The following is a 22,268-nucleotide window of genomic DNA, read 5'->3' as shown; positions in this document are numbered from 1 at the left end:
GGCAGCAGCGACGTATGAAAGTCGTATTTTCAGGCGGGAGATTTGAAGCGCGCTAACGCGGTGCGGACCACTAAAAACGTGATTTTATTTCAAAATAAGCACTTCCTTCGCACAAAAGCAGCACTACGAGGTTTCTGGACCACTATTTCAACAATCAACTGCGACTTAATATTTGCCTTTAGTGTCCCTTTAAGCTCCCTGCCAACACGAAGGTTCTGCAGCAGCCTCTCCACCAGGCGCTTCCGATAGCCGGCTTTCAGTGCGCGTATAATGCCTTGATCCAGTGGTTGCAGTACAGACGTAGTGTTTGGGGGCAAAAAACGCAGCTCGATGTTACTGAAGGTCGTACTGCAGTTGTGCGATGAACAATTGTCCACGAGCAGGCACACCTTGCGATTTTCGCTTACCAAATCATCATTCCACGATGATAGCCACCTGCCGAAAAGCTCCCCGGTCATCCACGCTTTTGAGTTTGCTCGTTAGGTAACTGGAAGCAACAGCGCATTTCGAAAACACCGCGGTGCCGTGCTTTTCCCGAAAACCAGAGGTCGAAGCTTTTTCGATCCGTCTAAATTAGCTGCCAACAGCACGGACACACGAGCTTTGTTTGCCTTGCCGCCGCAAGTCTTGTCGCCACGACACGCTAGTGTCTTGTTTGGCAACATTTGCCAAAATAGAGCGGTTTCATCGGCATTGAAGATATCGTGGGCTTGATATCTTGCTGCGATATCTCGCCAGTTTTCCTCGAGCCATTTGTCTACGCTGTCCAGGTCCGCCGCTCTGCTTTCACTTGTAACAGCTTTGCCAACGATGTCGTGCCGTTCTTGAACCGTTGGAGCCAGCCTGAACCGCCTTGGAAATCGTTCCTGCCAAGCAGGAAAGCAAGGTCCTTGGCTTTCTGCTCGATCATAGGGCCGGACACCGGGATGTTTCGCGACCGAACGTCCACAAACCATTTGTAAACAGCCGCTTCAACATCTTCGTACACAGCAGTGCGCACACGTCGGGCGCCACGGGCATTAGGCCTTTTGTCCGACTTGGCCCTGATGTCTGCCTTGTTCTTCAGGATAGTACTCAAGGTGCTCCTTGGAATTTTGTACACGGCGGCGTCGGACTTCTTTTAACCGCGCTCGACCCGATTTATGATTTCGAGTTTCGCGGCGAACGGCAAATTCTGCCTCTTTGCACAAGCCATGACGACAGCGTGCCAATAAAGTTCACAGAGCACCAACAGGCAACACCACGAGCACGGACCACACTGAATGAGGACTCAAGGAAAACCGGCAGCAGCAGGCACACAAGCATAAAGAAAGAAAAAATGGCGCTCACTTCTACCGCCTCCGCGCCTCGGAGAAAGCACGACGGCCTCTGATTGGCTGTAAGCGCTGCGAGCGGGCCAGGATCATTTCTTGCAGGGGGGTTCGCCCGTGCACAACCGGGTCTAAACCACTTTTTCTAGGGTGGCGCCGGCAGTTTTCCCCGCCACCGCGAGGGAAAGCCAACTTGCTGGGGCACTTTTGAGGCACATGGAGTTTGATATATCGGTTGTCGTTGCTATTTTCGTTTGATGTAAAAGTAACTTTTGCTATATATTCTCAATGTAAATTTACCGTGTTTAGAAATTGTTCGATATACGGGATAATTTGATATAAACGGGTTCGATATAGTCGGGCTCGACTGTACCTGCAAACTTCTTAATCTTATCTGCTAACCTAACTTTGTCTCCCCCTTGCACGTTGGCCTTTCTCTTGGAATCCAGTCAGTTATTCTTAATTACCAGCAGTTATCTTGCCTACGCGCTACATGTCCTGTCTGTGTCCATTTCTTCTTCTTGATTTCGACTAAGATGTCCTTAACACCCATTTGTTCCCTGACCCACTCTGCTCTCTTCTTGTCCCTTAAGGTTACACCTATCATTTTCGTATATGCATATATCATCTACCATATTTCAACAGCGAATGTAGCTTGGAAGGTAATTTATGAATTTTGAAGTTCATGTGTGTGATACGCTGCACCTTGCGACATTGACATCATCTAAAGTAACTTGAAAGTGACCCTTAACTTCTTCCGGGACGTCAACACTGCAGCTGATCTCCGAGCTGGTGCTGTAAATGTCATAGTCACCATTGCCCTTTTGCTGCGCTTGTGCCAGCAGGCTACTATTTGGTGGCTGCTTGTGGTCTGTGCCCACAGCGAAAGTGCGGAAGCCTCAAGAAAGTCGTTGCCACCAGATGACGATGATGGCAACGACATCACACAACACATGCAGCAGGTGAAAGAACGTGAAACGTGCAGGCAGCGCGGAAGTGCGTCACAGTTCTTGGTGCTGTTTCAGGCACTAAATGGTGTTAGTTGCACACAGCGGCTTGGCATTCTCTGAGCTCTCCCAAACTGAAACAGAGTCTGGTTGGTAATAAACAGACTGTAATTAATTATCTGTCGCGCGCTGCAGCAAGCAATGTGCCGTGTTATGACTGATGGTCCTCCAGCAACGTATTGCAGCAATAAAATGCCATACCAAAATTTGTGTCAGTACCCCTTTAAGGTTCCTTGTGCCCCTGCTGATGCTCCACTATATACAACTGAATTCTAGCCTAACTGTTAAACCAGCCAATAAATGTTGAACCAGCCATAAGGCAGGCATCATCAGAGGACATTCTGCCAGTGGTCTACTCTCATTGGTCATGTTAAAGGGACACTAAAGGCAAATAACAATTTATGTCAGAGTGAGAGCTCAATGTATGACAATGTCTAAAACAGCAATATTATCAACAGCAGTGCCCTACTTACCGAGAAATTAAGCTAAATGCATCACACGATGACGTCACGAGCAGGACATTTGGAAATGATGCCGGTGACGTGAGAGAGTCCGACTACATTAATAACTCGTAATCAAACTAGCTGCAGTAAAAAAAAAGGACCTTCCGTGCATCAAGAGACCTAATAAAATGCTGCTTGTTCGTTTCTGTTTGATTCATGGAAAAAAGAACCTCTTTGGCGTTGCCATGGCGAATGGCGCGTGGTTCGCAGGTTGCGTTTTCGCCGAACTGCGCTTCGCCCGGCGCCCTGCTTCGCTCACGCGGTTGCGTCTCAGTGGTAGTTTCGGTATCGCGTACTGCCGCGTGTGTTTGCGCGCTCGTGAAAGTTGCTCTGACAGAAAGTTCGACAAAATGCCGCATGCATATGATGATGCCGGATGCCCGAATGGCGCACGCTGCCAGTGCACGCCGCCGCACAGTAAAGGTGGGCAACGTTGGGCACGGCAACAGTGACGTGAGAAAGACTGCTTTCAGGCGGGTGATTTGAAGTGCGCTAACGCGATGCAGACCACTAAAATGTGATTTATTTCAAAATAAGCACTTCTTTGGCACAAAAGTAGCACTGCGAGGTTTCTGGACCGCTATTTTCAACGATCAGCGTCGACTTAATATTTGCTTTTAGTGTCCCTTTAATTTCAGTATTAGCGTTACGGCTCCTTCGAAGCCATTATATAAACTTGATGTCAGCAGCGAGTGCGCTAATGCCTGTCCCGGATGGCTCTGGCAGTATTCAGGGTTGCCATGTCGAAAGCCGAAAAAAATTGGAAAAAACTAGCCAAGTAGCATATTTGAGCCAAGGGTAGCAAAAGTAGCCAAAGTAGCCTCACATGTGTGAAATTGGGAATATGTAAACAAGTACAACGTGAACGCTTCAAAATCAGAATTGCTGAAATTCAAGCATAAATTGTTGACTTCAACAATCATTTCATGCAGGATGACAGTTCTTGCGTTGCTACAAAAAGTACGCTCTCTTCATGCATCCTGCATGACTTTTCTTAAATGAATAGAAGTAACGGTCTAGTGGGGGGCAATAAAAATGAGTATGGTATGAGGTGCTCAAAATCACAGTTGCTGGGACTGAAGCATAAATTGTAGTTTCGCTATCATCTCTTGCGTGATGTCAAAATACGAGCAGTTTAATATCCTTGAGCCACAGTCCGTACCTAATTCTATGCATGACACAAGCAGTTCGTCGGATGTATGTTTTCTAATCAATTGTCCTGGTTCACTTCCAATTACGCTTTAAATTGCATTCAGCAACAGGTGATCGGCAAAATGAGGCGCCATGCAACAGTTTTCACCGGTCCCAGCCACATATCCAAAAGCTCTTTTTTTTGTGTGTGTGTGTGGTGTGTGTGTGTGTGTAATGCAAGTGCCAAATTCAATTTTGGGAGCCGAAAAGATGCCTTGGCTGCCACATTCTGACACCGCATACTTGAACGCCAGTGGTTGCAACGTCACCAGATAATGATAATTTGGTTCAAATTGAGCAAACAAGAAAGCAGCCAAGATCTTTTTTTTTTGTGCCACCACCGGCCCTAAAAAGTAGCCAAATTGCTGCAAAGTAGCCAAATCTGGCAACCCTGGCAGTATTGACTCTGGCAAAATAACAAGATCGTCAAAGGTGCACCATGAAATGGCAAATGAGTTACTGGCCCCTAAGTGACACAGGCCGACCACACAGTATGCTAAATAACGACATTGTTTACGCTTACTAATGAAAACCACTGAAAGCGATTGTTCCCGACGTGACACTGACACAGTGTCTGGTGATGCAAAAATGCTGGATGCTAGCTGAATATACCCTACTATTCATAAATTTAATATCTTGCATTTTCGCAGCTCTGAAACATAGTCTACTGGGTGCCTCACATTTAGAGCAAGCTGGCACTACGCTGCCAAACATACTTTTGTGAATATATGTGCACATGTAGCGGTGGTGGAAAAGGATCAAGAAACAAAAGGCAACAGACTTGAAGACACAATAAGGTAGACAGCAGACAGGTGGTGTGTGACTTGCAGTAATAAGTAATGGCTATGTAAAATAAAGCTGGCGAAACAGTTTCATCAGTGCATTGATGCACTGATGCAACTGCTTGCGCTGATGTACAGCTGCTGCATAGCTTTAGTGCAGTGATGCTTTATGTCATCAATGAATGAAAGAACTTAAATAATCAAATTGTCGAACAATGTTTCATTAAATAGTACTGTCTAATAACTAAAAAAAAAACAAGGTATGCTTACGAATTTAATTTTCCTATTTACAAAGCAATCTTTATGTGCATTAGTAGTACATTGAAGAGGACTAAGATGTGCCTTGTGTGTATTATCCTGTTTCGTGTCATTTGCCATTTAACCATCTGTTACAATACATTTAAGTGCTTTAACATACATTGAAATAAAATAAAAGAAAAATGCCATCTCGTGTGCTAGGGTCAAGCTTACTGCCGACCCATAGTGAGCATCTGAGGTCCAGACACTATGAATGTAGAAGGTGGGAGGCAACTAACCTACAGTCAAGTAAAGCTGCTATGGGGCTAGTTGGTATGACTTCATGGCTATCTGAAAGTGTAAGGAAGGGGAACGATTGCTATGTCAAGCATAGGAATAGGTTTGTGGATTGCACAGATGGAGTTGTGTGCTGCATTCCGCTGTGTTGCAACAAAGAATACATCGACAGACAGGCCGGTGTCTTAAGGCATGGTTTAAAGAACACAATTATGCATGTTCATTGTTAACTCGCCCTGGTAAACTCGGCCACGCACCGCGCTGCTTGCAAAGGCAAGCCATCTTTTTTGAAGCACACCTCTAATCCAACAGAAAGAACAGTTATAGAGGCTTTTCTTATTTATCCAGCTGATTCTAGTACCAGTTAGGTAAATCGCACTAATTAACACATCTCAGAAATTTTGTTTGCTTTTGCCCGATAGTTCCCGAGAAAATGTACACAAATTCCGAAAATGTTGTTTGAGAAAAACTCAGAAATAACATTGGGGTACACGCGCATTTCCTGTCAACGTGTCAAAGAAAAAGGACCAAAGATTCTTTTTGAAACCGCGAGTGCCCAAGTGTGATATATTTTCAGAAAGATAAATTCTCTATCAGGTGATTGCAAAATCCCGAAATTGAATTTTTTGGCCAAGGAAGTCTCATCCCATCCTAATTCGGATTATCCTCGAAGCGTGCCAAGCACGAAGCGCCGCAAATGAGTGAAAACTGTGCTCACGAACAGCCAAAATGGCCGCTGGCTTTCGGAAAGGTGTGGCCGCCATCCACAATAGAGTTGTTGGCGACCAAGGCCTCAGCGGCTACGGCAAACTTTGTTCAGTTTTCGATTTATTCGGCGCACACAAAATGCGTGGCCGCTATCTATGATTGCGTCGGTAGCGACTGGGGTCAAAGCTGCCGCAAGCAGTATTTTCGTTTTCACCGTGGGTCTTCAGAACTGCGTAGTCGCCATCCATGATTGTAGGTTAGCGAGCCAGGTTTATTCATCAGCAGATGTGGTGCACAACAGTTTCGTTCCGAGTCTGGACGAAGGCTGTGCATGCGCCTTCAAACTGTGTGGACTTGGCGACCACAGTTTCGTCCACAGCGGATGCGGCACTCAGTAGCTTTGTTTTGGCTTCTGGCAATGTACATGCAATGTCACAAAACTCAAACACGATGGAAGCAGTTAAAGATGAAGACTTCAGGCGTGGTCCACATGCTGGCATAAACTCTCTTGCTACATTGTGATGAACGATATGATCAGTTGCCGGCCAAATTTCCGGCAAAATATGATCGTCACGTGCGCATGATGGTGTTGGTGGTGGCAGTATGTAAGGGATGGGTTCAGAGCACATCTCGGCTTAAGACATGGGGGTCTTGAGCCACCGTCACATTGTGAACGAAGTCATGAACAAAGAAAATTGCGGCTTTTACACTGCTCTAAGTACTGGATGCACATATTCATCAACAAAATGAAAATTCATTGATGCAATAGACACTTGTTTCTTGTTTTCTTGATACTTTTGACAATTCGGCATTCAGTTAATTCGGACATTTTTTCCAGTCCTGTGAAATCCGAATTAACGAGCTTTTACTGTACATGCATTTTGTGAATGCGCGTTTGCCATCTCAAACCACGTTCACCTAGCACATTGATACAATTAGCTTTGTAGTACATTGATGTCATTTACATGGATGTGATGCATTAGAAGTCTATTTGGTGTGCCACTTGTCATACTCGTGCAAACATTCACCCCGTCTTGCTGATTGCTGACAGGCAGTGTCAGCTGTCGGTGTTCTCATCCTGTGAGAAATTTGCATGTTTTATACCTTGCTGACATCTTTATGACAGGCAGCAAGGGGGTACAGCACAGGGAACAGAATAGCAGAAAGAAAAAGAAAGATAAATGGAGGCAGCCTGGTGTATTTAGTTTTTACGAAAGCAACTAATAGTGGTAATTTAATCTGACATTTATGTTGTCCCATAATGTAGTAGATGTGATTGCATGCCAAGTTATACCACAGATAAGCCATTTAGAGCAAAATTTTGCAAGTTCTAAGGATTCTCACTTTTTTCAATGGACAGTGTCAAACATTTTCAAAGTGAGTTTGCCCGGTAACAGTGGTTTTAGATGTGCCCTCGCAGTCGCTTTAAAGCACCTTTCTTTGTTCTTCTCCTTTCTCACCTGTGCAGGTTGTATGGCTTCAAGATTCACCCTCTGGCCTACCAACTGCAGCAGCAAGTAGCAGCCAACTTTAAGGCACCGATTCGTGGCATGAACTATGGAAATGGCAAACGTTGAAGTTCAACTCCACTGACCTCCCTGCAACGCTCACCTCATGATGCTTTTGCCACTCCAGCATCACTGTTTTCTTCGTCTTGTTCTTCTCAAAGCCTTCCTATCTGCAACACCTTCTCATTGCCCCCCTTAGTTCACCGGATGTCTTCTTGTTTTGTTTGTGCATATGGCCCCTTTGTTTTGCATTCAGTTTTTTGATGTCTTAGCTTGCTTTTCATATCATGTGAGAGTGAATTGAAAGCAGTTGTATGAGTGACACTTTGCAGTTTTGACAGCCAAACCAAGAAGCTACCTTCCTTGTTTAAAAGTTATTCATCTCAGTCAACTTTGATTATGCCATACTGCTTGGTATTTTCAAGCTCTGTTGATTACCAGAATTTGCAAATCTACATCTGACCTCTTGATGGTTTATCACTCGGGTCCTGGAAAACGGTGACTTTCATCCACAACGGTCTCATATGAATTGTTGTCTTGCTTTTGTTTCACTCTTTTAACGTTACTTCTACCTTAGTTGTCACTGATGAGATACACATTCAGAGCTGCAGTTGTTTTGCAATATGGCAACAAAACACCATCCTTGAAGTAATGACTTTCCATCCTAGACGTCAGCATTTGTGATGCCAGTTGAGTTGGCGAGGTTAGCATTTGGTGGTAAAGGTAAGCTTTCCAGTGATGTCCAGTTTTGAAAGTGGAGCCAAGATGTCCCCCTGATGCCAAACAGTCACACCTTGCTTTTATTTTGAAAGCTTGGGCCGTGTCTCGCAAGGGTGGTCTCGTGCAGCTTGCACCTCTGTGTTTGAGCAATTGTTTTTTTAACGGGACTAAGTACTGCAAGGTGGTTTATGACTCCTTACAATATTTTGGCAAAAATTATTATAAATAATTATAAAATTTGTTATGAGCCCAGCTACAAAGGTTTACATTGGTTGAGGGTTACTAAAGGCCTGTTGCTGAATTTCTGTTGGGGTAGCACTGTTATTTCATCTTAGCTGCTGAGAACATTTAACTTCTGCTTTTACCACCTAGCTCTTGTAGCAACTGGCTGATCACATCTTTTTACAAAGATAGCGTCAAGTTGGCCTAAAATGTATGGAAGAGAGAGCGTGCAATAACATTATTTTTGAACTATGATTTGGACACTAGCGCACACGTGCTAAGTATCGTTACGCAGAACTGGAATAATGCTGTCCAAAATACTTTAATGATATATGATGCATTGTGTGTGATGATGAAGGACTAGCAGCCTACTCTCGATACCACAATTTTCACATTGCAGGAAATCGCTGACCATGAGAATCCTCTCTTGAGTGACCTTGTTTCTTTTCTTTTTTAAAAATATTATTGTTATTACTACTTCAAACAAAGCTAGATGATTCTGAAAGTAGCATGTCTGTCACTGGGAGCAGCTGTCTTGTAAGTGGGAAATCTGCCAAACTTAACATAGTTACATGACGTGGTGATTAGACACTCACTTGCCCGGTATGTCTATTGTTGGCTTGTTGGAGACATTATTGTAAAAATAAATGGAAACAACTGAAAAGGCACTCATCTGACACTAAGGGACTGCAAATGTGTACCATTACCTACTTGTGGATGCTGTTGGTACAACGTCGGCATGTTGTGATGTCTTTGTATCAAATGACTATGTCAATACACAGCACTTGAACCTGTGCTTGCCAAGGTTCCTCAGCCTCCTCAGCCGTCTCATCAAAGCGCACATGGTGCAGCCTGCTGCATGCTCTGAAAGCAGCAAAAATGCCTAGAATCTTGAACCATTTATTAGGCACTACTGGTGAGGCATAGTGACCAGCCATTTTTGGCATGATAGTTTAGCTTGCCATTTAAACAGTGTTAATTTTGATGGCACCCTGTATGGAATCAAGATTGCTGAAGTACCTAAACAATGATGCAGGCACTTGAATATAGCTTTAAATGTGTTTTATTGAGGCGCAGTGCCAGTGTTCATTGCCTAGTTGTAGTGCTCACTCTTGGTGAACGGGAGTGCCTCGCTACACTCGCACATCGGCAAATGCAGTTTTATGCAAGGCTGGCTTATTGCGTGGTCACGGAAGACCACAAAAGGCCTTCAAGAAAGCTGTAGTTCACTTTCATACATGTAATTTTTCTTCAGAGGTCCTTTTGGGCCAGCTGCACAAGCCAGTCTCAAACGGAGCTCTCTGCTGTGGTTTTCTCTTGTTTTCTCTTTTCCGCATGGCAAGAGTGACAGCACTTTGTGACCGTCTTAACAGATGCATGTTAAAGGGACACCAAAATAAACACTCTGTTCAGGCTGGTCGAGTAAGCTGTGTTCTCTTAAAACAATATTTACCTTCATTTTTGGAAATGGGTTGATTAATACTAATGAACAGGAAAGGCAGATTTCCTTTTTTTTTTTTTTTTTGAAGTCTCAGTGCCGATACGTTAGTATGATGACGGGACCTCGAAATAAATTTTCATATTACGGCTATTTTGGCACAGTAAAACTTCTTGGGCCTTGCTTCATTGAATTTCTGGCTCCTCCAGTTTTGATTTTGCTGCAGCCTAACTCTTTACAGTGTCCTTTTAATTTGCAGATCTCTACACCTTTCATTCTGTGGACTTCAACTGTCCTTGAAAAGTTGGCTAACGAAGCTGAAGCTCAGCCTTTTGACTTGCACTAGAATGTGAATGAAATTCTAAACAAATAAAGCTGACATATATGCTGGAATACATCTTGAAAAATGAGTATGTTCATAATTATGAAACGGTGCTACGAAATACATCACAGAGGAACACGAAAACAAAAGCGCTGAGTGCGTTGATTCATTTAGAAAATTATATTACCTTAAGTCTCAATGACTTGGCACAATTTTTCCCCTTAAATTCAGCTTCTATACGGTGTTCCAAAAAACCTACCGTTGCGGAAAAAAATCACGTGACACGCTCACCCGAAAACCCTCCCCACCCATAGCTGGCGCTCACCAGAGAATACAACTAAATAACTTTTCTTCCGGGGCTGGGGTTTGAACCAGGGTACAGCCAGTCTGAAAGCGAGTGCCTTGACCACTAGGCCACACGCCCATGCTTGCCCAATGTGAACTAAACTGAAGCATACGAATGCGTTCTACTGACGATGCAAAAAACAATTGGTAAGCAGTACACTTGCTATGGGCGTGTCATTGAAATATTTCATGTAGGCGGACTAAAAGTGATCTGCTGGACAACGCGTAAAGTGGATATCAGGTACTTCGGAAACCACAGCTCTAAACACACGAGACAATAAGCAGACGGACAACCTCTTACTTTCAACTAAGGTTTTATTGCAGATCCTGAGAACATATAAACACTCATCTGAAACTGCAAGAGGAAACAACTGGCAGAAAGAAAAAAGGTATAAATGGACACGTGTCGTCTAAGCCAAACAATCAAGCTCTTCCTTGGATAAAAGAACAGCCAGCATGCTGACGCATTCCTTTCCTGCCCTAGCTATCTTGTACGCCTCTACAATTTTATGGTAAACTTGTTGCAATGTCGTACTTGAATTGGTATAGCGCATTACGGGAAAGAAGAAACGGCCGAGCAGACCGACACAAGAGGACATAGCGCTCTGTCCTCTTGTGTCGGTCTGCTCGGCCGTTTCTTCTTCCCCATAATGCGCTATACCAGTTCAAGTACGACGAACCAACTCGCCAATCTTCAACACTTGTTGCAATGACTGTACAGAACTGCCTGATTAAAAAGAGGAAGACACTGTGGCTTCACATCGCATTTCTTACAATGGGCAGCAAGTTGTCCATCGATGGCAGTATTCCCGACTTATTATTGTGCTCGGAGTAGATGCACATTCAGGCATCTGCCAGTCTGGCCTACGTAATGCCTTACACATGAAAGTGGAATTTTGTAAACAACGCCTCTTCTGCAAATGCCTGAACGTGCATCAGCACGAACACAACAATAAAGTCCAAAATACTGCCATCGATGGACAACTTGCTGCCATTGTAAGAAGTGTGACGCGAAGCCACAGTTGAGTTGAATAAACGCTATTTGACCAACAGTTGTTGTGCCCGAGGCTAGGCTGCCAGTGATCCGCCGTTCGAGGAACATCTGAGGTCCTCGGCGACGGCCCTGGCCTGCTGAACGGCCCACTCTTGGTCTTCGGGGCATCTGAGGAGGGCAGCTTGCCATCGCCCAGCGAGGCGCACCACTTTAGACGGTCCTGCAGCTGTCTTTGTCTTTGCTTGCTTGCTTGCTTGTTCCTTGCATTTGGCTCACACCCACAATGGGGGATTTGCCAAGAAGCCGGCGGTTAATGTCAATTGTAACATTAAGTAAAAGTCAGGGAAAGGGAAAAGTGGCTTTTTCCAAAGAGAATAAGGGGATTGTCGTGATATGGAAATAAGGTTTTTTTTTTTAGGGAATGAAAAACAATAAGCTGAGAAACAATGAATTGGCAAGGCAATCTTTTCGTGTCACCCAGGAATTCGCAGAGGGCCCCGCAAATGTTCCTCTTACTATATTCCAAAGAAGCAGCCCCAAGGGATAGGATATTTAGAGTACTTAGTGGTATTCCTAATTTTTTAAATAAAATTTCAAAGCACTTTTTCCTTTGATTTTTGAAACTGTGACAGCTTAGTAGATAATGGTCGATATTTTCGGGTTCGTTACAGCTAGGCACAAAGAGGATGGCACCAGACCAGACTTATTTAAGTAAAAATTAAGCAGTGGAATGCGGCATATTAATTTAGTGATGGATACTTCCAATTTACGTGTTGGACACCATTTATTATCCCATGCAAAATGCAAGTGCAAATATTCTGAATTCGGTATTGTAACCTTTTCTGAATCTTCAAAAAGAAATTTTCTGAACCTCGCTGTTGTAACATAAGCTCTAAGAGGCAGAACTGACAAAATTGGACCATCAAGAAATACTCTCGCGAGTGAGTCAGCCATCTCGTTTACAAATATACCACGATGTCCTGGCACCCATAGCAACCATGAATAAAGAAAAACAACTCACTAGGCGAATGTTACTGGTTATTAATGATCTGAATGTATTTAGTATAGCTGACTCCGAAGTTTAAGTGAGGGATGAACACACGGATAACGAATCTGTCACTATAACAGCTGTTGAATGATTTGCTGGAAGTTTTCGAAGGGCTAAAATAACTGCTGTTAACTCCGCTTCAAATATAGGAGTATAATCTGGAAGGCGTAAAGAGTATGACCAGGATAATGATTGAGAGAAGATACCCACACCTGCTCTCTTATTCATGGATGCATCTGTTGCAATTACATTATTAATTCCTAATTGTAAGAGGTGATGTTCTAATATGCCAATTAACCCCCGTATTCAGAAACACTCCTTGACTTGAACTTTACTTGCCACCGCCTCAAGGAAGCGCGTTTGAAATGCGTTGTGCTGCCTTGGCACCGCCTAAAGGCAGCGCGTTCGAAACGCGTTGAAGGCGGTGGCAAGTCAAGTTCAAGTCAAGGAGCGTTTCTGAATACGGGGGTAAGTACATGGAGGGCAAGAATTTGGCATTTGTTGGAAATACGTCATCGAATTCTATTTTTACACTGGACGTGGGTTTATCTGATAGAATGATTTCTGATATATTAACATTTAAGGGATCTAGTAGTGTTTGAACAAACAAACCTGAGGTTTATTGAGAGGGAACCAGTGCTCATTGAAAAAAGCACTCAATTCAGCAAAAAAATACGAACTGCAACCATCTTAGAGTGGGCTCATATAATTTTAAATATGTTTTAACTGTCAAAATACGGAATCTGCAAGCAAGAATGGGTATCAGCGTCTAGATACAAAACGCTATTAGCTGTAAATTTTGGAACACCAAGACAACTCCGAAGAGCTTCTCGCTCTAAAAGAAAAGATTAATGTTGTATGCTGGCCCACCAGAAAATAGCATGGAACCAAATTAAAGAATCGGGCGAATGTACATACGGTAAATCATGATCAGGGTATCTATGCGTAGCCCGGAACGGAGCCGGCCAAGTTTACTTATCATTCCAACAGCGCGTGTAGCCTTAGCTTTAACATGTTCAATGTGACTACGCCAGCTCAGTTTTTCATCGCATATTACTCCCAGGTATTTAATACAGTCAACTTGGGGAATTCTTTCTTGTTGGTACTGAAGAGAAATATAACTGGGACATTTAAAAGAAAAACAACAGACACTTTTGATGACATTTAGTTTCATTCGAATATCTTCAAACCAGGAGTCTAACGCTGCTAAATGATTGTAAATGTTGAATGGAGTGTATGTATATCGTAATCAGACACGAAAAACGCAGTGTCGTCTGCGTATACATAAACTTGTACCTTATCACACAGTGGAATTGAACTTAACGAAATATTAAATAAAACAGGCGAGAGAACAGAGCCCTGGGGACACCTCTCGTTGACTATACTTAGACGTAGAGACGCCTCGTTAGGAGCAATAAAACTTTCTATCTTCTAAGAATTCATAAATCCAATTTGTAATATATTGCGGAAAATTTAATTCGTTTAGGGCATTGAGGAGAATGATACGTTCAACACTATCATATGTCTTGGCTAAATCTAGGGTTACCAAAGCCGAATATTGCCGTCTGTGCCGGGCAAGCTTTATACGAGCCTCTAAATCGACATGCGCACACTATATCGAGCAACCGGGTCTAAATCCAATCTGGCCCGAGCTGAGTATTGCATTATCTGTTATAAACTTCATAATTCTTACATATCTTTCTATTAATTTAACGACATATGATGTTAGAGCCTCTTGGCCTGTCTTGTTTGGTTGGTTGATCATTAGGCCTATCTTCCTCGTTTTTTTTGTAGTCCCATTCTTCATCTTTTATTGCGATAGTAATTAGGCGGATTTTTGCCGTCGCCATCATGTCCCGTATATGTATTTATATTTATATAAAAATGTACAAAGAAAAATCAATCAGAAGAAAAATTCCAGAGCACCCGACTGTACACGCTCAAGCTCCTCCGAGATCGTGACCCCAAGAGAAGAACCAGTAGCGCCATAGCGCGCAAGCGCTCGTGGAGGGGCCGCTGGCGTCCTCCTCGCTCTCTCTTTTTTCTCTCTCGCGTGCGCTGCGGCGCGAGGAAATCATAATACGCGACCCGGTAGGCATGTCGCCTGCAAAAACGGAGCGCATCTTCACCGCATAGCTGTGGTTGCTAGCCAGACATATGCGCAACTCTGCTACCTGAAGGTAGCATATACAGTAACTCTAGGTTTGCGTACGCGTCGACGACCGCCTATTGGCCGCGAGATCGAGCGGAGTCGCCGCCTGGCGGCAACTGGCTGAAGTGCGCCTAGTGTCGATTGCTCCCTGCGTCGTCTGCTAGCCACGTCGTGTTGCACGTTCTCAAAGGTGGTTTGTTCTGTTATGTTAGGGCGAGTTAACTGCTCGTACGTATACCTAACATGGTGTACAGAAGCAAATGGGCTTGCTCGGCTGCATGCGCATTATAATAAGATCAGTGTGTGCGACTTTCGAGAGGGCTGTGTATTGGTGTCGTATACCCTTCGTTCGCCAGAATCATTTCAGTGTTGGTGCCGCTTTCTGATTCAAGCACATCCTAAAGTGCGCTTGGCATAGTCCCAAACATGAGGAGCATTAAACAGTGTGTGAAGGCACCGTTTTAGCGACTCGTTGGTAGAAACGAGGATCTAGGCCATGCACCTTCGTGTTGTTGTTAGGTGTATAACTGTGGCACTGTAGTTCATCGGTTATGCGATGAGCTTTAGTTGTGGTTAAGATGTCCTTTTATTGTACGGTCGTGATCCCGCTACAGCGAAATATTTCTATCAAGTGAGGTCTGGCACTTCGGTACTCAAACAGTCCCCTAAAAAAACAGACAAAGGAATGACACTGCAGTGATAAAACGGAGTTGCCGCGCGCAATTTTAACTTGGGACGAAATTTATGCGGAACCACCCGTGTGCTTAGATTTAGATACGCTTTGAAGAACCCAAATGTTCCAAATCAATCCCGACGGCGTGCCTTACATTTCTTTCGTATAATTTCACGCAAAACCTCATCCTTTCTTTTACATTATCTTGAGCGTTTGTGTGGAGTTGTTATAAAAAGGTGGAAGGCAGCGGACATTAGTTTGAAAAAAAAAAGAAAAGGCACTCATTCAATAAAATAACCGGACCTTTGTTGCATCACTGTCGTGCACGTAATCAATCGATGAAAGCTAAACTGTGCTAAAATCTTACCTGTTTTTATTCTGTTACTGGAGCAAGAACAAGTGCGTACGCGGTGAACGTCTCCGTGATGCTAAAGCGCTGTCCATCACGAATCTTTCCTGACTAAACTTATCAACTGTCCTACATTTTATGGAGAACTGAACAGTAGAAAAAATGCGTATGGGTATTCGCGCGAACAGAGCTAGTGAACTCATTGCACAGGAATATGGGCTGGTATACAAATGAACAAGAAGTAAACACTTCAGTAGTTCAGGGGTGCTACAGCAGTGCGTAGTACACAGAACACAAGCTATATAAACACGTACAGAGAAAACAACCAAAAACGTCATATAGTGCGTAAGCGCACTCATCCAGGGCGAGCATCCCTTTCATCAGCAGATTGCGCTTCTCTTACTAGTAATGGTAACGTCAATCTTTGTGAATCGATTCAACAATGAAGAGCGCATATTATACCAGTAAGCTGCAATCAACGCATTTTATTCTCCGACAATCGGCTCAAACCGCTCACAACGAAGCGCCACTAACGCGGCGACGTGATGCCACCTATAGGTCGATATCACACTGGCGCGGCGACGGTGTTGCCACCTGTAGCCCGATCTCGCGGCGAATAATGCCTAGAGGGGAATCTGGCGCTGGTTTCTATGCGGGCTTAATTAAAGGGGTACTGACACAAAATTTCGCGGCCGAGATAGCCTGCTGGATCGATTCCCGTGTACGTGCGTGTGCCATCTGCAAAATATCGACAGCGAATAAAGCTTGGAAGGTATTTTATATGAATTTTGAAGTTCGCGAGCGCGATCCAGCATTATAGGCCACACCTGATGCATTGACACCCTCGGAGGTAACCCGAGGTGACCCCCCTAGTTCCCCTACGTAACTGTTGCAGCCGGTACAAGTTATGATGACGTCGCAGCCGCCATTTCTCTTTTGACGCGCTGCCCGACGAATCGCTCCTCGCCAGCGGCTCAAACCTGAAGTGATTCGCCACGTCAAAAATTCCTTCCATCCCCACCGCAAGAAAATCGTCGCCATCAGACGACGATGAGCCCGACGACGAGACCGCGCGGAAATGTGTCACTGTTCTGTGTGCTCACGTGACCGAGCGTTTCACTCTCTAGGTGGTGATAGTTGCACCCGGCGACTTGTCGTTTTTGGAGTTCTGTCAACCCGAAACTGAGGCTGTGTCGGTAATGAGGAGCTTGTAATTAATTATCTGTCGCGCGCTGCAGCAAACGATGTGCCGTGTTATGACTAACAGGCCCCCAGCAACACATTGCAGAAAAAAAAAGAAAACGCGGGGCGAAAATTTTTGTCGCGCGCGCGTTTCCTCCTTGATTCTCCTCGCCCGCCGCCGGCGCGCACTGCGCACGGCACCATTTTTCGCCGACGCTCCCGCGGGCGCGCCGCAGAAATAAATGGAGGCGCGTGATGTCGGGCCACTTTCGCGCCCCGGCGCTGTAGAAAACTTTGAAAATGGTGATAACAAGACCGAGAACACTGAAATGAATGTTTATTAAAATATTGGTTTCTTCCGAAAGCCGTGTAAATGGGGCATGCCATTTAAAAGGAGCTTTATGCGGCATTCCATCATGCAGACGTTTTTTTCTGCCACATGATAACATACGTTACATTTGCATTTGATATAGTTTAGCTTGCGTCATGTCCGCCTGTGTCTGGATTTCTTTCTCTTTCCTGTGCGCGCATGCACAACACAGCTACTTACAGCGTCGCATCTCGACTTCGTGGATAATACCTTGTCTATCCACAGAAGCGTAGCCAGAACTTTTTTTTTTTTTTGAGGGGGGGGGGGGGGTTCAACCATCCTTTTGCGCGTGTATATAAGCACATGCAAAATCGAAAAATGTATATATGTACGTGCGCGTGTATATATGCACATGCAAAATCGAAAAATTTCGGGGGGTTCAACCCCCCCCCCCCCTGGCTACGCCCCTGTCCATTCATGTGTTATCTTGACGTGAAAGTAGACTTTCGGGGTGGTCTCCAAACTGAACATTACGCTTGCGCAATGTCTACGATTAGCGTTGTACACGTTGCTCTAAAACAGGAACGAAAGCTCCCAATCATGGAACGGGTTCCCGTTACGAGTTCCTTTAGCGTGAAAGAACTCGTTCCAGTTACATTTCGAAAATTGTTACGTCAACGTTACATTTGATTTTTTAATCAAAATATAGTGCCGGATGATCCTGAGGCGAAATAAAGAGAGCAATTTAAAGCTAACATTGAGCTATATATGTTTTACGAAGTTGACATCGCCGACAGTAGGGTATATGTAGATAAAATGAATCTAAAGAAACGCTCCTAGACGAATTTTTAGACGCCACCGGCCATGTTACGGACATGTCTGAATGCAACTTTCGTGCTCGTCTATTACAAGTGCAACACATGGGGCACTTTCCGTGCCGTCAGTGCTCAAATGCACCGTCAGAATATTGCGCTTCCCACACATGCACCAATATAAATAAGTTTCTTGCACAGGAAACCACATCGAAAAGAACAATACATAGGCGTTTAATGAGTGTTGATTCAATATCGCAGTGTGAGTAGAAAATAATGTCCAGGATACACATGCGCAACTTAGTAAAGTCCCTTGTTCGCACTCAGCAAGAGCTGAATCTGTTGGTATCCGACTGAGGAACCTGTTTTCTCGTCAGCATTTCGTTGGCAATGTTGAAGAGCCGTTCCATCAAGTGCTTGAGGGTACTGCCGTGTTGTACACAAATAGGGACAAGTCAACCGCGGTCGTAGGGGCGAGGGCATGCGGGCGCAACAAGTATGTAGCGCTGGATGCAGGCCTGTAGCCAGGAATTTTTTTCGGGGTCCCACCACTTGCTGAAAGCATTGACTATTTGAGAAAACACGCCTATTTTCATGATTTATTTTCGATAAAACCCATGTGTCATGAAAATTTCGGGGGGGGGGGGGGCTGCCCCCCCCCCCTGGCTACGGTCCTGGCTGGATGTACGCATATCGCTTATTGCATGACAGACGTTATCGGTGCGGCGGCTGTCGAACTGATCTATAATAAAAGTTATCGGCCGATAGCCGCGGAGATAACTTGTATGTTGAAGGGATACCTGCCCAAACGAAACTATCGAAGACACGGACAGGCGCCACCGCAGCACCTGCGTCCACTGCGTTTCGGTCCTCCTCCCCGCTGTCCACGCAACCGGGTGTCAAAAGACAAATGTGTCGATAGCTGCCGGAGGCATGCACGAGATACTAAAGGGACGATCGAGCCAGCCGCTAAAGACAACGCAACGAGAGAAACATTCCGAGGAACTGGGCTGAAGCTTCATAGTCGGCAGCGCTCGAACATAAAACCAATAAAACGTCTGAAGAGTACCCTGCACGCGGCAAGGCGCTCACTAGTGCCAAGGGGTAGAACCAAAGTGTAACTTCGTCACCGTTACGTTGGTGCCGAAGACCATTCAGGCGCAGTGGGAGGCCACCAGCATAGTCCTGCCTAAACTGCTCCGATCAGCACTTACGAATACTTGCGTGTCGTTATGCAACTCAGATTAGCATGCTGGAAGGCGTGGGTTTTACGTCGCCGAAATCCAGAACTCCCGAGGTACATTCTTGCGCCTCACGCGGTCGACCGTCCACCCTAGCTGTTCTGCATGATGTGCTGTGTGCGGCCAGAATCAGAGTGCTATATCAGAAGGATATTTTATTTTCATGCTCGCACAACTCGTTGGTTGATACGTAACCAAAAAGAGCGTGGCGACCACTGCGCACAGACCTACGCAGCCTCCGTCTCGTCACTGATTAGCCCGGCGTGACACAGCTACCTGCCGCAACACGCTTCCGATAAAAGACAACGCCTCTGGTTTCGCCGTCGGCGCCGCCCTGATGCAACGCGTGGACAACACCTGGCACCCCTTGGCATTCTTTTCTAGGAAACTCTCAGCTCGGAAGGTGAGCCCTTCAATGGCCAGTTCCACCGCCGAAACCACGACCGCTGCCCGTTCGAGTTCGCCAGCTTACTACAGAGAACTTCTGGCGATATACGAAGCAGTGCAGCACTTTCGCCACGTTCTCGAAGCGCAGCACTGCACCATCTATACCGACCACAAACCTCTAACGTACGCCTTCTCTCAACGTCGCGACAAACTCCCGCCTGTTCAGCAGAACCAACTCTCGTTCATTGCACAGTTCACCACCGACATCCAACACATCAGCGGGAAAGACAACATGGTCGCCGACGCGCTTTCACGTGTGGCCACCACCATCAGCTCGGTGCAAATAACAGCAGACATCCTCGCCGAGACTCAGACTACGGACGCCGAGCTGCAGGAACTTCTCAAGGGCACGTCCTCACTTCAGCTAAAAGAAGTACCCATTCCAGGGTCGGCAAGAACTATCTGCTGCGACATGTCGACAGGACGAAGCAGGCCCTACGTGCCCCTGTGCCATCGCCGTGGTCTTTTCAACCAGCTCCACAACCTCAGCCATCCCGGCATACGTGCCTCTACACGCCTCGTGGCTGACCGCTGTCTGGCCCTCCATGCAGCGGGATTGTCGCACGTGGGCGCGCTCCTGCATTCACTGCCAACGTGCAAAAATCACCAGGCACGTCACGTCCCCACTCGGAACATTCGCTCAGCCCTCAGGTCGGTTCGAGCACGTCCACCTCGACATCATAGGACCATTTCCCCCGGCAGGACCCTACCGCTACTGCCTCACCACCATCGACCGCTACACTCGATGGCCCGAGGCATGGCCTCTCGAGGGAATCACCGCGGAAGACGTCGCCTCGGCCTTCTTCTCCGGCTGGATTGCCCGTTTCGGCGCTCCCCGCCGCGTAACCGCCGACCAAGGGCGACAGTTTGAGTCTCACCTATTCAGGCTCCTGGGATTGACCATCGGGTTTGAACACTTGAGGACCGCGAGCTACCATCCCTGCGCCAACGGAATGATCGAGCGTTTTCACAGACAGTTCAAAGCCGCCATTATGTGCCACCCGGACTCAACCTGGCTCGAGGCCATCCCAGCTGTCATCCTCGGTCTTCGCGCCACCTTCAAGCCGGACATCCATGCTACGCCAGCAGAGCTCGTCTACGGGGAACCACTCCGTCTGCCAGGTGAATTTCTCGCAGCTCTGCCATCCAGCACTACGACGTCAGACCCCACCGACTTCGTCGCCCGGCTCCGACGCACCATCGCTGCCTTACGCCCGTCCCCTGCAGCCCACCATAGCAAGCCCACACCTTTTGTGTTCAAAGAGCTAGCATCGTGCACGCATGCTTTCCTCCGCGACGACACCGTCCGCCGGCCTTTCCAGCCTATCTAGTCTTCCCTATCGGACCCTATCTAGTCGTCCATCGCGACGACAAGAACTTCACCTTGCGCTTGAACGGGAACGACGTCCGCCTCTCGATTGACCGACTCAAGCCCGCATACATCGCGGCGAACGAACCTGGCAGCGCCACTCTTTCAACTGGCGTCCTTCCACAGCCACCGACGTCGCAGCCCGCTCCTTTCACGACACGCTCTGGACGTCTGGTACGCCTCCCAGATTTCTACAGACCCTGAGGGCTCTGCACTCCGCGGGGGGGGGGGGGGGTGATGTGGCGACCACTGCGCACAGACCTACGCAGGCTCCGTCTCGTCACTGATTAGCCCGGCGTGACACAGCTACCTGCCGCAACACGCTTCCGATAAAAGACAGCGCCACGCAGTTTCACCGGAGGCTTACGTCACCACTGCTGGCTATATAACCCAAGCTACCAAGCTTGCTTTCATGTTTGTTTCTATAACCTTCCGAAGCGCAGCATCGGCATGCTTGCCCTGCTGCTGCTATTACGTTAATAAACATCGTTTTGTTTTATGTTGGGATCCGCCCTTCACCGACCCCGCATCCCACGAGAGCATCGTATCATATTCAGCACCAGAATCATTGTTAGTGCATAACTATGTTATGAAGTAGTAATGTTTCGAAAAAGACAATGTCAAGAAAATAGAAAAGTGGTAATGGTATATCACTGCACAAATACACTGTTTTACACATGACACAAAAGTTTCACTGCGACAAAAGGTGGACGGAAGATGATATCTCGCACTATCAGCTTCTTCTTTACAAACGCGGCTCTATTTTCTCGGAAGTGACCCTGCAGGAGAGGTAGCACGTTTTCTTTTGAGCCGAACCACTTTTAGATGCGAAGCAGCTTATTAAGGGGTATTCAGACGGGGGAGAAATGCTCGGGGAGGCGAGGGGATTGCGGATCACGTGACCGCGACGTCACGGATTAGCGAGTGGGCGTGACCCCCCGCACCTCCTCAAGGGAGACGGGGACCTTTTCCCCGAAAGGACAAACGATCCCCCGGCGGTGGGGGATGTAACGAAATTTCGGGCTCTTGTTTGGCCACATTGTTGCACTTGCTCCTGCAGAGAGCGGCAGTTGGTGTACAGTCTGCAGCTGGGGTCATCTG

At 46.2% G+C, this 22,268-nt stretch overlaps 1 protein-coding gene across 1 annotated transcript in view; it reads left to right on the top strand.

Annotated features, from left to right (window-relative positions):
- LOC119377899 (casein kinase II subunit beta-like) overlaps positions 1–7,672 on the top strand; it is a 31,210-nt gene extending 23,538 nt beyond the window's left edge. The window contains 1 exon segment of the mRNA XM_037647190.2: positions 7,504–7,672. Within this exon segment, the coding sequence (XP_037503118.1) occupies positions 7,504–7,612 (109 nt within the window). The 3' untranslated portion in view covers positions 7,613–7,672.
- The last annotated feature ends 14,596 nt before the right edge of the window (positions 7,673–22,268 follow it).

This window comes from Rhipicephalus sanguineus, unplaced genomic scaffold (genome assembly GCF_013339695.2).
Source record: "Rhipicephalus sanguineus isolate Rsan-2018 unplaced genomic scaffold, BIME_Rsan_1.4 Seq609, whole genome shotgun sequence".
Taxonomy (NCBI): domain Eukaryota; kingdom Metazoa; phylum Arthropoda; class Arachnida; order Ixodida; family Ixodidae; genus Rhipicephalus; species Rhipicephalus sanguineus.
The sequence above is the reverse complement of the archived record's forward strand: the minus strand, read 5'-3'. Positions and strand labels throughout refer to the sequence as shown.